The 17,676-nt window shown below is 50.1% G+C and overlaps 1 protein-coding gene across 2 annotated transcripts in view; it reads left to right on the forward strand.

Annotated features, from left to right (window-relative positions):
- The window catches only part of LOC121531678 (probable E3 ubiquitin-protein ligase MID2), a 191,428-nt gene that overhangs the window by 111,331 nt on the left and 62,421 nt on the right, over window positions 1–17,676 (forward strand). For both annotated transcript variants that reach the window (XM_041837050.2, XM_041837059.2), the window contains one exon: window positions 5,468–5,563. In XM_041837050.2, coding sequence (XP_041692984.1) covers window positions 5,468–5,563 — 96 coding nt within the window. The remainder of the gene's footprint in view (window positions 1–5,467; window positions 5,564–17,676) is intronic.

Raw genomic sequence — 17,676 nt, forward strand, 5'->3', positions numbered from 1 at the left:
TTATTGGGGAACTGTATCCTGTAGTTCAGATGGTTTATTGGGGAACTGTAACCTGTAGTTCAGATGGTTTATTGGGGAACTGTATCCTGTAGTTCAGATGGTTTATTGGGGAACTGTAACCTGTAGTTCAGATGGTTTATTGGGGAACTGTAACCTGTAGTTCAGATGGTTTATTGGGGAACTGTAACCTGTAGTTCAGATGGTTTATTGGGGAACTGTAACCTGTAGTTCAGATGGTTAATTGGGGAACCGTAACCTGTTGGTCAGATGTTTTATTGGGGAACTGTAACCTGTTGTTCAGATGTTTTATTGGGGAACCGTAACCTGTTGTTCAGATGGTTAATTGGGGAACTGTAACCTGTAGTTCAGATGGTTTATTTGGGAACCGTAACCTGTTGTTCAGATGGTTTATTGGGGAACTGTAACCTGTAGTTCAGATGGTTTAAAGGGGAATTGTAACCTGTAGTTCAGATGGTTTATTGGGAACTGTAACCTGTAGTTCTGATGGAAGTGTAGAGAAAGTGATGGCCGACATTCTGTGTTCAGAGGCAATAGGATGGTCATCCACTGCACATGGCCAACGTTCCTGTTGGTCTGTCTTCCCCCTTTGAGCAAAGCTAAATTAAAGGTGCTGTGACACTCTGGCTCCGGGACTTTTGTATTTGAGCCAGGGTGTATTTTGCTTTGTTGGGTATTTGGGTGATTTTCTATGTTTGCAGTTCTGTGGGGTTAATTTCTAGGTGTGGTCAATGACTCCCAATCGGAGGTAACGAGTGTCAGCTGTCGGCTCGTTATCTCTGATTGGGAGCCATATTTAGCTGTATGTTTTCCTGTGGGAGTTTGTGGGTTTTTGTTCCTTTTGGTCAGTGTACCGTGGACTTCATTGAGTCGTCTTTTGTTTGTAGTTCGATAACGTTTATTTAATAAAGTCATGTTTCTTGGACACGCTGCGCCTTGGTCATACTTGGACGACATAGACGACCGTGACAGAAAAACCCACCATAAGAGGACCAAGCAGCGTGTCAAGCGGCAACAGGACCCAGCTCCAAAGGATTCTTGGACATGGGAGGAGATACTGGCTGGAAAGGGTCCTTGGGCACAACCGGGAGACTATCGCCGCCCTCGTGAAGAGCTGGAGGCAGCTAAAGCCGAGAGGAGGTGGTATGAGGAGGCAGCACGGAGTCGAGGCTGGAAGCCCGTGGGTACTACCCAAAAATTTCTTGGGGGGGGGGCTTAAAGGGAGTGTGGCGAAGTCAGGTAGGAGACCTGCGCCTACTCCTTGGACTTACCGTGGAGAGCGAGAGTACGGGCAGACACCGTGTTACGCAGTAGAGCGCATGGTGTCTCCTGTACGCAGGCATAGCCCGGTTCGGTACAGTCCAGCTCCACGTATCGGCCGGGTTAGAGTGAGCATTGAGCCAGATGTCATGAAGCCGGCCCAACGCATCCGGCTACCATTGCGTCTTCTCGGGCCGGCGTACATGGCACCAGCCTTACGCATGGTGTTCCCGGTTCGCCCACATAGGCCGGTGCGGGTTATTCCACCTCCCCGTACTGGTCGGGCGACGGGGAGCATCAACCCGGGTAAGGTTGAGCAGGCTCAGTGCTCAAGGGGGCCAGTAAGCCTGCACGGTCCGGTATTTCCGGCGCCACCTCTCCGCTCCAGCCCAGTACCACCAGTGCCTACACCACGCACCGAGCCTCCTGTGTGTTCCCCGAGTCCTGTGCGTCCTGTTGCTGCTCTCCGCACTAGGCCTTATGTGCGTCCCCAGGGTCCAGCATGCCCTGTTCCGGCTCTCCGCACTAGGCCTTATGTGCGTCCCCAGGGTCCAGCATGCCCTGTTGCTTCTCCCCGCACTAGGCCTTATGTGCGTCCCCAGGGTCCAGCATGCCCTGTTCCGGCTCTCCGCACTAGGCCTTATGTGCGTCCCCAGGGTCCAGCAGGCCCTGTTGCTTCTCCCCGCACTAGCCCTGAGAGGCGTGTCCTCAGCCCGGTACCTCCAGTTCCGGCACCACGCACCAGGCCTACGGTGCGCCTCAGACGGCCAGAGTCTGCCGTCTGCCCAACGGGGCCTGAACTGCCCGTCTGCCCAAAGGCGCTTAAGCCGCCCGTCTGCCATGAGCCTTCAGAGCCGTCCGCCAGACCGGAGCCGCTAGAGCCTTCTGCCAGACAGGATCAGCCAGAGCCTTCCGCCAGACCGGATCAGCCAGAGCCTTCCGCCAGACAGGATCAGCCAGAGCCTTCCGCCAGCCATGAGCAGCCAGATCCGTTAGCCGGCCATGAGCAGCCAGATCCGTCAGCCAGCCATGAGCAGCCAGATCCTTCAGCCAGCCATGAGCAGCCAGATCCGTCGGCCAGCCATGAGCAGCCAGATCCGTCGGCCAGCCATGAGCAGCCAGATCCGTCAGCCAGCCATGAGCAGCCAGATCCGTCAGCCAGCCATGAGCAGCCAGATCCTTCAGCCAGCCATGAGCCGTCCAGCCAGGATCCGCCAGAGCCGTCCAGCCAGGATCCGCCAGAGCCAGCCAGCCAGGATCCGCCATTGAGTCCGGCGCTGTCCCTTAGCCCGGTGCTGCCCCTTATCCTGGTACTGCCCCTTAGTCCGGTGCTGCCCCTTTGTCCGGTGCTGCCCGTTAGTCCGGTGCCGCCCCTTAATCCAGTGGGGTTTAGTTGGGGGGGTGGTCATGTGGAGGAGGCTACGGGAGCGGATAGTGACTAAGGTGGGGTGGGGACCACGACCAGGGCCAGAACCGCCACCGTGGACAGACGCCCACCCAGACCCTCCCTAGACTGTATGCTGGTGCGACCGGAGTTCGCACCTTTAGGGGGGGGTACTGTGACACTCTGGCTCCGGGACTTTTGTATTTGAGCCAGGGTGTATTTTGCTTTGTTGGGTATTTGGGTGATTTTCTATGTTTGCAGTTCTGTGGGGTTAATTTCTAGGTGTGGTCAATGACTCCCAATCGGAGGTAACGAGTGTCAGCTGTCGGCTCGTTATCTCTGATTGGGAGCCATATTTAGCTGTATGTTTTCCTGTGGGAGTTTGTGGGTTTTTGTTCCTTTTGGTCAGTGTACCGTGGACTTCATTGAGTCGTCTTTTGTTTGTAGTTCGATAACGTTTATTTAATAAAGTCATGTTTCTTGGACACGCTGCGCCTTGGTCATACTTGGACGACATAGACGACCGTGACAGAAAAACCCACCATAAGAGGACCAAGCAGCGTGTCAAGCGGCAACAGGACCCAGCTCCAAAGGATTCTTGGACATGGGAGGAGATACTGGCTGGAAAGGGTCCTTGGGCACAACCGGGAGACTATCGCCGCCCTCGTGAAGAGCTGGAGGCAGCTAAAGCCGAGAGGAGGTGGTATGAGGAGGCAGCACGGAGTCGAGGCTGGAAGCCCGTGGGTACTACCCAAAAATTTCTTGGGGGGCTTAAAGGGAGTGTGGCGAAGTCAGGTAGGAGACCTGCGCCTACTCCTTGGACTTACCGTGGAGAGCGAGAGTACGGGCAGACACCGTGTTACGCAGTAGAGCGCATGGTGTCTCCTGTACGCAGGCATAGCCCGGTTCGGTACAGTCCAGCTCCACGTATCGGCCGGGTTAGAGTGAGCATTGAGCCAGATGTCATGAAGCCGGCCCAACGCATCCGGCTACCATTGCGTCTTCTCGGGCCCGGGCGTACATGGCACCAGCCTTACGCATGGTGTTCCCGGTTCGCCCACATAGGCCGGTGCGGGTTATTCCACCTCCCGTACTGGTCGGGCGACGGGGAGCATCAACCCGGGTAAGGTTGAGCAGGCTCAGTGCTCAAGGGGGCCAGTAAGCCTGCACGGTCCGGTATTTCCGGCGCCACCTCTCCGCTCCAGCCCAGTACCACCAGTGCCTACACCACGCACCGAGCCTCCTGTGTGTTCCCGAGTCCTGTGCGTCCTGTTGCTGCTCTCCGCACTAGGCCTTATGTGCGTCCCCAGGGTCCAGCATGCCCTGTTCCGGCTCTCCGCACTAGGCCTTATGTGCGTCCCCAGGGTCCAGCATGCCCTGTTGCTTCTCCCCGCACTAGGCCTTATGTGCGTCCCCAGGGTCCAGCATGCCCTGTTCCGGCTCTCCGCACTAGGCCTTATGTGCGTCCCCAGGGTCCAGCAGGCCCTGTTGCTTCTCCCCGCACTAGCCCTGAGAGGCGTGTCCTCAGCCCGGTACCTCCAGTTCCGGCACCACGCACCAGGCCTACGGTGCGCCTCAGACGGCCAGAGTCTGCCGTCTGCCCAACGGGGCCTGAACTGCCCGTCTGCCCAAAGGCGCTTAAGCCGCCCGTCTGCCATGAGCCTTCAGAGCCGTCCGCCAGACCGGAGCCGCTAGAGCCTTCTGCCAGACAGGATCAGCCAGAGCCTTCCGCCAGACCGGATCAGCCAGAGCCTTCCGCCAGACAGGATCAGCCAGAGCCTTCCGCCAGCCATGAGCAGCCAGATCCGTTAGCCGGCCGCGAGCAGCCAGATCCGTCAGCCAGCCACGAGCAGCCAGATCCTTCAGCCAGCCACGAGCAGCCAGATCCGTCGGCCAGCCACGAGCAGCCAGATCCGTCGGCCAGCCATGAGCAGCCAGATCCGTCAGCCAGCCATGAGCAGCCAGATCCGTCAGCCAGCCATGAGCAGCCAGATCCTTCAGCCAGCCATGAGCCGTCCAGCCAGGATCCGCCAGAGCCGTCCAGCCAGGATCCGCCAGAGCCAGCCAGCCAGGATCCGCCATTGAGTCCGGCGCTGTCCCTTAGCCCGGTGCTGCCCCTTATCCTGGTACTGCCCCTTAGTCCGGTGCTGCCCCTTTGTCCGGTGCTGCCCGTTAGTCCGGTGCCGCCCCTTAATCCAGTGGGGTTTAGTTGGGGGGTGGTCATGTGGAGGAGGCTACGGAAGCGGATAGTGACTAAGGTGGGGTGGGGACCACGACCAGGGCCAGAACCGCCACCGTGGACAGACGCCCACCCAGACCCTCCCCTAGACTGTATGCTGGTGCGACCGGAGTTCGCACCTTTAGGGGGGGGTACTGTGACACTCTGGCTCCGGGACTTTTGTATTTGAGCCAGGGTGTATTTTGCTTTGTTGGGTATTTGGGTGATTTTCTATGTTTGCAGTTCTGTGGGGTTAATTTCTAGGTGTGGTCAATGACTCCCAATCGGAGGTAACGAGTGTCAGCTGTCGGCTCGTTATCTCTGATTGGGAGCCATATTTAGCTGTATGTTTTCCTGTGGGAGTTTGTGGGTTTTTGTTCCTTTTGGTCAGTGTACCGTGGACTTCATTGAGTCGTCTTTTGTTTGTAGTTCGATAACGTTTATTTAATAAAGTCATGTTTCTTGGACACGCTGCGCCTTGGTCATACTTGGACGACATAGACGACCGTGACAGGTGCACTTAGCTATTTCTTCCTGGTTCCCTCCCTCTATATCTCACTGGCCTGTTCCTCTGCCTGTCCCAACAGCAAACCCTGGAGAACAACCTCACCAACCTGGTGAAGAGAAACAGTGAGCTGGAGAACCAGATGGCCAAGCTCATCCAGATCTGTCAACAGGTTGAGGTGAGTCCAGGGCTGTAGTGGTGACTCATTACCATGAGTCATGACCGCAGTAAAATTCCACGTGACCGTTATGTCACGGTAATCTCCTCTTATCCACTCTGGACATGCTTTGGTAGTACCCAACTAGCTAACTACCATCAGGTCCTAATGGCCTGGTACTCAGTGCTCTATTGTCCCTCTAACCACTCTGACAATGCAAATGCCTTCGAAAAATCACATCAAACACTTATCATCAAAACAGGATCATGCTTTTAAAACTCACTGAGATGATCAAAGAAAGAAGTTCAACAACAGGTTGAAACTGAGTGGAAAACATGGTAATTGGATGTTGTTTCAAAGCCAAACACATCGAAATGGACAGTGCTTTCTAAGGTGATGATTAATTCAAAGCATTAAGACGTTGCGTGTAGAACACCCATACGCATAAGAGCTTATGCATATAGGCCTATATATGAGCCCAAGCCCCCCGCCCCAATTTTTAAAAATAAAAATAATGATTTTGTCGTTATACAGTACATAGACTAATGTCACGAGTGTCAGTGTAATGCGGTGGATCGAAGTCAGGCGCAGGACACAGAACTCTTAAGAAACGTACTTTACTGAGATAAGTAAAGAATACAACACAGAAATACCTCCACACAGGGAGGAACTAACCCGCTCACCAACGACACACGAAACGAAAAAACAACCACGCACAAAACACATTGGGAGCCACTGGGTTAAATAGGGAAGGAGTGATCACATAATGGGCAACAGGTGTGTAACAATAGACAACAGGTGCAACATAGAAACAGAGAACATAGATCGGCAGCAGCTAGTATTCCGGTGACGACGAACGCCGAAGCCTGCCCGAGCAAGGAGGAGGGGCAGCCTCGGCAGAATCCTTCAACATGGAGGGATCGAGGTTGTCCCTCCTAGGGACGCAGTACCGCTCCTTCGGACCGTACCCCTCCCACTCCACGAGATACTGCAGGCCTCCCACCCGACGCCTCGAATCTAAGATGGAACGGACCGAGTACGCCGGTTCCCCCTCGATGCCCAGTGGGAGCGGAGGAACCTCCCGTATCTCAGACTCCTGGAGTGGACCAGCTACCACCGGCCTGAGGAGAGACACATGGAACGAGGGGTTAATACGATACTCAGGAGGAAGCTGTAACCTATAACATACCTCGTTCAATCTCCTCAGGACTTTGAATGGCCCTACAAACCGCCGACCCAGCTTCCGGCAGGGCAGGCGAAGGGGCAGGTTTCGGGTCGAGAGCCAGACCCGGTCCCCCGGTGCATACACTGGAGCCTCACTGCGGTGGCGGTCGGCGCTCGCCTTCTGCCGCCCGATGGCCCGCTGCAGGCGCACATCATTCCAGGTCTCCTGCGAGCGCCGAAACCAATTCATCCACCGCAGGTGCCTCGATCTGGCTCTGATGCCAAGGTGCCAGAACCGGCTGATAACCTAAAACACACTGGAATGGAGTAAGGTTAAAGGTTAGTGGAGGAGTGGCGGAGTGAGTTTTGGGCCATCTCTGCCCAGGGGAGGAAAACCGACCACTCCCCACGCCGGTCCTGGCAATACGACCTCAGAAACCTACCCACCTCCTGGTTGACTCTCTCCACCTGCCCGTTACTTTCGGGGTGAAACCCTGAGGTCAGGCTGACCGAGACACCCAGACGTTCCATGAACGTCCTCCAAACCCTCGAGGTGAACTGGGAACCCCGATCAGACACTAGATCCTCAGGTATCCCATAGTGCTGGAAGACGTGTGTAAATAGGGCCTCAGCAGTCTGTAGGGCCGTAGGGAGACCGGGCAGAGGAATGAGGCAGCAGGACTTAGAAAACCGATCCACAACGACCAGGATCGTGGTATTCCCTTGTGAGGGGGGAAGATCCGTCACGAAATCCACCGATAGGTGGGACCACGGTCGTTGTGGAACGGGTAGGGGTTGCAATTTCCCTCTGGGCAGGTGTCTAGAGCCTTACACTGGGCGCACACCGAGCAGGAGGAAACATAAACCCTAATTTCCTTAGCTAAGGTGGGCCACCAGTACTTCCCACTAAGACAATGCACTGTCCGACCGATACCAGGATGACCAGAGGAGGGTGACGTGTGAGCCCAATAGATCAAACGATCGCGGACCTCCAGGGGGACGTACACACGACCCTCTGGACACTGGGGAGGAGTGGGTTCGTTACGCAACGCCCGCTCGATGTCCGCGTCCACCTCCCACACCACCGGTGCCACCAGACACGACGCCGGAAGTATGGGAGTGGGCTCCACGGAACTCTCCTCCGTGTCATACAGTCGGGACAGAGCATCTGCCTTAGCGTTTTGGGAACCTGGCCTGTACGAAAGGGTGAAACAAAAACTGGTTTAATCTCTTCGCCGCCCGGATGTACTCCAGATTGCGGTGGTCAGTCAAAATTAGAAAAGGGTGGTTAGCCTCCTCAAGCCAATGTCTCCACGCTTTCAGGGCTTGGACCACAGCCAACAGCTCCCGGTCCCCCACATCATAGTTGCGCTCCGCCGGACTGAGCTTCTTTGAAAAGAACGCACAGGGGCAGAGCTTGGGTGGTGTGCCCGAGCGCTGGGAAAGTACAGCACCTATCACAGCCTCTGACGCGTCCACCTCAACCGTGAAAGCCAAGGAGGGATCCGGATGAGCCAGCACTGGAGCCGAGGTAAACAGGTTCTTCAGATGATTGAACGCCCTGTCCGCCTCAGCTGACCACCGCAGACGCACCGGTCCCCCCTTCAGCAACGAGGTAATGGGAGCCGCTAACTGACCAAAGCCCCGGATAAACCTCCGGTAGTAATTGGCAAATCCCAAAAATTGCACGGGCGTAACCCACCATCCTTCTTCTTCACGAAAAAGAAACTTGAGGAAACAGGTGAAGTGGAAGGCCGAATGTATCCCTGTCTCAGAGATTTGGAGACATATGTTTCCATAGCCGCCTTCTCCGCCTGTGACAGAGGATACACGTGACTCCGGGGAAGTGCAGCGCCTACCTGGAGATTTATCGCACAATCCCCCGGACGATGGGGTGGTAATTTAGTCGCCCTCTTTTTACTGAAGGCGAGAGCCAAATCGACATACTCGGAAGGAATGTGCACTGTGGAGACCTGGTTTGGACTCTCCACCGTAGTAGCCCCCAAGGAAACCCCTACACACCTCCCTGAGCACTGACTGGACCATCCCTTGAGAGCCCTCTGTTGCCTGGAAATAGTGGGGTCATGAGTGGTTAACCAGGGAAGTCCGAACACCACAGGATACGCAGGAGAATCAATCAGATAAGAGACTAATCCTCTCCTCATGACCCCCCTGCGTCCTCATTAAGAGTGGTGCGGTAACCTCCCTGATTAGACCTGACCCTAGCGGGCGACCATCTAATGCGTGGACAGGGAAGGGCACATCAACACGAACAGTAGGAATCCCTAAATTATGAGAATATTGACGATCAATAAAATTCCCAGCGGCGCCTGAATCTACTAGCGCCTTATGCTGGGAATGAGGAGAAAACTCCAGAAACACAACCTCTATACACAACTTACCAACATGGAGCTCTGGGTGAGTCGGGTGCTTACTCACCTGAGATGGTCGACCAGTGCTCTGCTTACTGCCTCGACTCCACTCCCTGGAGAGTGCTCTGCGGCCACAGTTGGTGCAGGGGACGGCCCCTCTCCTGGTCTTCCTAAGCGCAGCACCTCCGAGCTCCATGGGGGTAGAGTCGGAGGTGCTGGGGGATGGAATGAATGGGCCCTGATCAGAACGTCCGTGGGTCTCCAACAGGTTATCCAGCCTGATGGACATCTCCACCAGTTGGTCCAGGTTGAGATTGGTATCCCTGCAGGCCACTTCCCGCCGAACGTCCTTCCTTAGGCTGCACCGATAGTGGTCGATCAGGGCCCTCTCATTCCATCCGGCGCTGGCTGCCAAATTCCTGAACTCCAGCGCAAAATCCTGGGCGCTCCTCCTCTCCTGTCTTAGGTGGAACAGACGCTCGCCTGCTGCTCTCCCCTCCGGTGGATGGTCGAATACTGCCCGGAAGCAGTGGGTGAAATCCTCGTAGCGGACCGATGTAGCGTCAATTCCTCCCCACTCGGTGTTGGCCCACTCGAGCGCCTTCCCCGACAGACAGGAGATGAGGGCGGACACGCTCTCGTATCCCGAGGGCACCGGGTGAATGGTTGCCAGGTAGAGCTCTACCTGGAGCAGGAAACCCTGACACCCGGCTGGTGTACCGTCATATGCCCTCGGGAGCGAGAGCCGAATCCCACTGGGCCCAGGTGGCGAAGGGGTGGACTGTGGTATGGGTGGTAGAGTGGTTGGAGGAGGTGTAGGAAGGCCACCTCTCTCCCAACGGTCCATAGTATTCATCACCCTCTCCATGGCGGTGCCGAGAGCCTGGATGATACTCTCCTGTCGTCGAAATCGTTCCTCCATCGATTCGGACTGACTGGCTGTACCTGCTGACTCCATAAATGGTGTGTGGTTCTGTCACGAGTGTCAGTGTAATGCGGTGGATCGAAGTCAGGTGCAGGACACAGTACTCTAAGAAACGTACTTTACTGAGATAAGTAAAGAATACAACACAGAAATACCTCCACACAGGGAGGAACTAACCCGCTCACCAACGACACACGAAACGAAAAAACAACCACGCACAAAACACATTGGGAGCCACTGGGTTAAATAGGGAAGGAGTGATCACATAATGGGCAACAGGTGTGTAACAATAGACAACAGGTGCAACATAGAAACATAGAACATAGATCGGCAGCGGCTACTATTCCGGTGACGACGAACGCCGAAGCCTGCCCGAGCAAGGAGGAGGGGCAGCCTCGGCAGAATCCGTGACAACTAATAGTCTACCACATATTACGCATGGCAGAAAAACATTTTTTAAAAACATAGATTGGTACATAATTGGTCTAGCCCATACCCAAAATTAAACAAATTCTAGTAATCGCCTTTGAGTGTGGCCTGTATTATTTTGCATACTGGAAGTACAGGTCACCCGGCACAGCCAGAAGAGGACTGGCCACCCCTCATAGCCTGGTTCCTCTCTAGGTTTCTTCCTAGGTTTTGCCTTTCTAGGGAGTTTTTCCTAGCCACCGTGCTTCTACACCTGCATTACTAGCTGTTTGGGGTTTTAGGCTGGGTTTCTGTACAGCACTTCGAGATATTAGCTGATGTAAGAAGGGCTATATAAAATAAAATTGATTGATTGATTGATACCTTAGGATACTCCAAACTTTCTATCCATGAGTCTGGGGAGAGAACGTATAAGTTGTAGACCATGCTGTTGGTTCATTGATTATGCAGTGCACTTACAGAGTTAGCCTACAATTATAATAATAATATGTTTAGTTGTGAAAACATGCTACTATCGATGTTCCCGAACAGATTTCACTTGGTTTCCCAAATCAAGCACTGGGTAGCTGCAGGAACAGGGTTGGAGAGCCTGTGGCATACAGAGTTTGGGCGGAATATTACCTGTCGCGCAGCGAGACTCTGCATGCTCCTCAAACAGTGGTTGATGTGTGTAGTGAAATAAGCCTAGACATTTCTATATGATCACTTGATGAGAGAACAGCGTGTGGCAGCCCTGAGGCATGGACCAGAGCGCAAGGTGTTTTTGCGACTTTCTCAAATCATCAATAGACTATAGTCTATTGATGTTCTGCCTGCGGCTACGAAACCCCTACCTGTCCCAGACCTGCTGTTTTCAACTCTAAATGATCGGCTATGAAAAGCCAACTGAGAGACCTGAGCCCTAGGACCATACGTCGGGACTACCGGCCGTGGTGACTCCTTGCTGTCCCCAGTCCGCCTGGCCTTGCTGCTATTCCAGTTTAAACTGTTCTGCCTGCGGTTATGGAACCCCTACCTGTCCCAGACCTGCTGTTTTAAACTCTAATGATCGGCTATGAAAAGCCAACTGAGATTTATTCCTGATTATTATTTGACCATGCTTGTCACTTATGAACATTTTTGAACATCTTGGCATGGTTCTGTTATAATCTCCACCCGGCACAGCCAGAAGAGGACTGGCCACCCCTCATAGCCTGGTTCCTCTCTAGGTTTCTTCCTAGGTTTTGCCTTTCTAGGGAGTTTTTCCTAGCCACCGTGCTTCTACACCTGCATTACTAGCTGTTTGGGGTTTTAGGCTGGGTTTCTGTACAGCACTTCGAGATATTAGCTGATGTAAGAAGGGCTATATAAAATAAAATTGATTGATTGATTGACTATAGTAGCATCATGCAGCCCATACATGTTTTTATCATTCACAACTAAAGTTGCCAAGTAACTCTAAATCTAGTTTATAGGACCTGTTTCAAATTATCTCTTTTACACTGAACATGGCCACCTCATATGCGTACTCGCTCCCGAATGGGATTTTTTTTTTTATTGAGCTAAGTTCAATTATGAACTGGGTGGTTCGAGCCCTGAATGCTGATTGGCTGAAAGATGTGGTTTATCAGACCGTATACCACCGGTATGACAAAAAATAATAATTTTTACTGTTCTAATTACGTTGGTAACCAAGTTATAATAACAATAAGGCACCTCAGGGGTTTGTGGTATATGGCCAATATACCATGGCTAAGGGCTGTGTCCAGGCACTCTGCGTTGCATCGTGCTTTAGAACAGCCCTTAGCCGTGGTATATTGGCCATATACCACACCTTCTCGGGCCTTATTGCTTAATTATATTATTCTTACTATGAAATCATATAATGTAAAATAATGGCACAGACCTTATAAGCATGAACTAGCCTATGGCATGGCGCAGAGCCAGATTACATACAGTAGGCCAACTCATATTCTGTTATTCTGAAATACATTTTATTCATATCATTATGTTTCTTTAGACCTGCCTAAAATAAATAATGCATTTATTGTGATGGTGAATATTAAATTGATTTATTCAACTTTTTTTTTTATGTAGATGTTCCAAAGGCGTGCATCAGCGGCTTTTATGCGCGGAGGCTTGTAGATGCTAAACGTGTTTATGTTAACTAATGGTAAATTGCCGTGAGACCGACAGTCATTTGCATGACAATAACCATCTGACAAAATGTCATGACCTCCACAACCCTAGGTGATTCAGTCTCAGTCAAATTTGTCAACAGGTAGAGGTGAGTCAGTCTTAGTCAGATCTGTCAACAGGTAGAGGTGAGTCAGTCTCAGTCATATCTGTCAACAGGTAGAGGTGAGTCAGTCTCAGTCATATCTGTCAACAGGTAGAGGTGAGTCAGTCTCAGTCATATCTGTCAACAGGTAGAGGTGAGTCAGTCTCAGTCATATCTGTCAACAGGTAATGGTGAGTCAGTCTGAGTCAGATTCCACTGTGATATCAGGTTGACACATTCCAGTCAGATTCCACTGTGATATCAGGTTGGCACATTCCAGTCAGATTCCACTGTGATATCAGGTTGACACATTCCAGTCAGATTCCACTGGGATATCAGGTTGATATTAAATGATGTAATGTGACTTTGTTTTCCCGCCTTGCTTATTCCCTTCTGCAGTGCTGAAATTCCCCCAATAGCAGAATTACACATCACAGATACTGCTGGTAGACATCTGAATGCAATGCATTATGGGGAATCCTCCAACTGGGAAACAGTATTGAACTTTGGTGTATCTGCTTTTGTCTCTGTTATGTGTGTACTGTGGCGGTGAATCTGTAATCAACAGCCAGAGACAGCGAGACAGGAGTGAGTAAATACTGATGGCTGTGGTAACATGGGTGTCCCTGAGAGAACAACCCTCCATTTTACAATAGACAGAAGCTCAATTTACAATTCTCTATCTCTGCACAGCTTCAACCAGTGAAGAGGGACGGTGTCAGGCCAAGCATCAAGGATAGAGCCAGCCAAGGCCACGGTTCAGTGTGTGTGTGTGTGTGTGTGTGTGTGTGTCTGTCTGCCTGTGTCTGTGTCTGTGTGTGAGTGTGAGTGTGAGTGTGAGTGTGTGTGTGTGTGTGTGTGTGTGTGTGTGTGTGTGTGTGTGTCTGTCTGTCTGCCTGTGTCTGAGTGTGAGTGTGAGTGTGTGTGTGTGTGTGTGTGTGTGTGTGTGTGTGTGTGTATGGCACGTGTGTGTGTGTGTGTGTGTGTGTGTGTCTGTCTGCCTGTGTCTGTGTGTGAGTGTGTGTGTGTGCGTGTGTGTGTGTGTCCAGAGCTGAGGGAACTGAGCTGTATAATCAATAGGAGGGATATTGGTTTGTAAACCACATCTCAGGCTTCTAAAGGAGAGATGCAGCCAGCTGCCCAATATTTTCCTCCCGAGTCTGAGGATGCGACCCAAATGGCACCCTATTCCCTATAGAGTGCACGACTTTTAACCAGGGCCCATAGAGAATAGGGTGCCGTTCAGTAATCTCAGAACTATTGAGAACCACACACTGAAATGATGCCTTACTTTGGACCTTTAGAAAACCCAGATGATCAAGACCAAAACATGACATTCAAACGTTGTCATGAGCCCCTCTCTATGCTTTCGTACAGTAACCTTTCAAAAAAAGACTATCACCATAACTGTAAGAGGAGTTAATTATAGGACAACTACTTGGCCCTTGTAATGGGTCTGTCAAAATGGGCTCTGTGCCGCACCTTATCATAAGACAATGTAATTTCATAGTTATGAGATCCTCTCTATACAGTCCCCAGGTCCAGAACGTACAGTATTATACAGAGCCACGAGTGCATGGAATTCCCTTCCAACAGCAAACCTGGTTTCAAAAAACAAATAAAGCAACACCTCACGGCACATTGCCTCTCCCCCATGTGACCTACTTGTCGTGTGTATGTACTGACATGTATGTCTAACTGATAGATGCACACACACACTACATGTTCATGTTTTTAAATGTATGTAAATTGTAAAGTATTTTGTCTGTAAATCTCTTTTTCATTATGTGTCGGACTCCAGTAAGACTAGCTGTCGCCATTGGTGTCGGCTAATGGGGATCCTAATAAATCAAATCAAATCAAAATAATATTTTGAAGGTGACAGCCTCAAAAAAAGAGTTACTCTAGTAATGATTGTCAAAATGAGAGACTTCACTGCACCTTGTTATAAGACATTGTTATTTCAGCACTCCAGCTTTGGAGTACATCAAGGTCTTTGAGATCTACACAGTACTGCAGTGGCTGCAAGTTTCATTCCTCACCTGAAGTAACCCCACCTGTCTGTTGAGGAGTTATTTATCTCCCAGCCTGTTCCTGACGAGGCCTTTAATTTGAGTCATAATCTCTCACAGTCTGTTCCCAGTGAAGTCTTTAATTTGAGGGGTGGTGATTTAAGGAGAGGGTGACAGGGTCAGCTATACAGACCTATAGTTCTCTAGTCAGAGGGTGACAGGGTCAGCTATACAGACCTATAGTTCTCTATATAGTGCTCTAGTGTGGATCCCTTTAAAGCTGTCACTATGGAAACATCCCAAATGGCACCCTATTCCCTATGTAGTGCTCTACTTTTAAACAAAGCCTATAGGGATCTGGTATAAAGTAGTGCTGTATATAGGGAATAGGGTGATATTTGGGACACATCCCCCCCAGTAATGGCCGACAGAGGTGGAATGCTGGTTTAATGCTCTCCATCACTCTCAACACTATTCATCCTTTATTACACAGTAAACTCATCTGAGTCCCAATGACACCCTATTCCCTATTTAGTGCACTACTTTTTGACCAGGACTCATAGTGTACTGCATAGGAAATAGGGTGCCATTTGTGTTGCAGACTCTATTTCCCTTTAGTCTGGGCCCGGAGAACTACCGTGTAACTAACTGATCATTCAGAACCTCAGATTAAATGATCTCTGTGTTATAGAGCATCACAGTGTAACTAACTGATCATTCAGACCATCAGATTAAATGATCTCTGTGTTATAGAGCATCACAGTGTAACTAACTGATCATTCAGACCATCAGATTAAATGATCTCTGTGTTATAGAGCATCACAGTGTATCTAACTGATCATTCAGACCATCAGATTAAATGATCTCTGTGTTATTCATTAACTCCTCTCCTCACTTTCCACCTGTCTCTCACTTTCCCATTTAGCTCAGTTGGTAGAGCATGGCGCTTGCAACGCCAGGATTGTGGGTTCGTTTCCCACGGGGGGCCAGTATGAAAATGTATGCACTCACTTAACTGTAAGTCGCTCTGGATAAGAACGTCTGCTAAATGACTAAAATGTAAAAATGGTGTCATCCTCCTCCGCCTGCATACGGATAGGGCTCAGCAACAATCTGTGCCTCTTATATTCATAATAAATGATTTATGCGACAGATTTGGCCATGAAGAGAACGTGTAAAAACAAACTGTTAAAAGGTCAAAACAAAAATGAATTTACAGTTGAAGTCGGAAGTTTACATACACTGTAGCCAAATACATTTAAACTCAGTTTTTCACAATTCCTGACATTTAATCCTAGTAAATATTCCCTGTCTTAGGTCAGTTAGGATCACCACTTTATTTTAAGAATGTGAAATGTCAGAATAATAGTAGAGAGAATGATTTATTTCAGCTTTTATTTATTTAATCACATTCCCAGTGGGTCAGAAGTTTACATACACTCAATTAGTATTTGGTAGCATTGCCTTTAAATTGTTCAACTTGTGTCAAACATTTCGGATAGCCTTCCACAAGCTTCCCACAATAAGTTGGGTGAATTTTGTCCCATTCCGCCTGACAGAGCTGGTGTAACTGAGTCAGGTTTGTAGGCCTCCTTGCTCGCACATGCTTTTTCAGTTCTGCCCACAACTTTTCTATAGGATTGAGGTCAGGGCTTTGTGATGGCCACTCCAATACCTTGACTTTGTTGTCCTTAAGCCATTTTGTCACAACTTTGGAAGTATGTTTGGGGTCATTGTCCATTTGGAAGACCCATTTGCGACCAACCTTTAACTTCCTGACTGATGTCTTGAGATGTTGCTTCAATATATCCACATAATTTTCCTTCCTCATGATGCCATCTATTTTGTGAAGTGCACCAGTCCCTCCTGCAGCAAAGCACCCCCACAGCATGATGCTGCCATCCCCATGCTTCACGGTTGGGATGGTGTTCTTCGGCTTGCAAGTTCCCCCTTTTTCCTCCAAACATAACGATGGTCATTATGGCCAAACAGTTCTATTTTTGTTTCATCAGACCAGAGGACATTTCTCCAAAAAGTATGATCTTTGTCCCCATGTGCAGTTGCAAACCGTAGTCTGGCTTTTTATGGCGGTTTTGGAGCAGTGTCTTCTTCCTTGCTGAGCGGCCTTTCAGGTTATGTCAATATAGGACTCGTTTTACTGTGGATATAGATAATTTTGTACCTGTTTCCTCCAGCATCTTCACAAGGTCCTTTGCTGTTGTTCTGGGATTGATTTGCACTTTTCGCACCAAAGTACGTTCATCTCTAGGAGACTCCTTCCTGAGCAGTATGACGGCTGCGTGGTCCCATGGTGTTTATTCTTTCATAGTATTGTTTGTACAGATGAAGGTGGTACCTTCAGGCGTTTGGAAATTGCTCCCAAGGATGAACCAGACTTGTGGAGGTCTACAATTTATTTTCTGAGTTCTTGGCAGATTTCTTTTGATTTTCCCATGATGTCAAGCAAAGAGGCACTGAGTTTGAAGGTAGGCCTTGAAGTACATCCACAGGTACACCTCCAATTGACTCAAATGATTTCAATTAGCCTATCAGAAGCTTCTAAAGCCATGACATAATTTTCTGGAATTTTCCAAGCTGTTTAAAGGCACAGTCAACTTGGTGTATGTAAACCTCTGACCCACTGGAATTGTGATACAGTGAATTATAAGTGAAATAATCTGTCTGTAAACAGTTGTTGGAAAAATTACTTGTGTCATGCACAAAGTAGGTGTCCTAACCGACTTGCCAAAACTATAGTTTGTTAACAAGAAATTTGTGGAGTGGTTGAAAAACAAGTTTTAATGACTCCAACCTAAGTGTAGGTAAACTTCCGACTTCAACTGTACTTATGGATGCTAGCTGCTAGCTATTCTCTGGTGTGATGTTTGAGTGAAAGGCTTAGTTATTCTGAAGGGAAGCATAATATACCTTATGTGAGGTAATGCTAATGCTCTACGCTAATGGAAATAGGG

The sequence above is a fragment of the Coregonus clupeaformis genome, chromosome 29, assembly GCF_020615455.1.
Source record: "Coregonus clupeaformis isolate EN_2021a chromosome 29, ASM2061545v1, whole genome shotgun sequence".
NCBI classification, from domain to species: domain Eukaryota; kingdom Metazoa; phylum Chordata; class Actinopteri; order Salmoniformes; family Salmonidae; genus Coregonus; species Coregonus clupeaformis.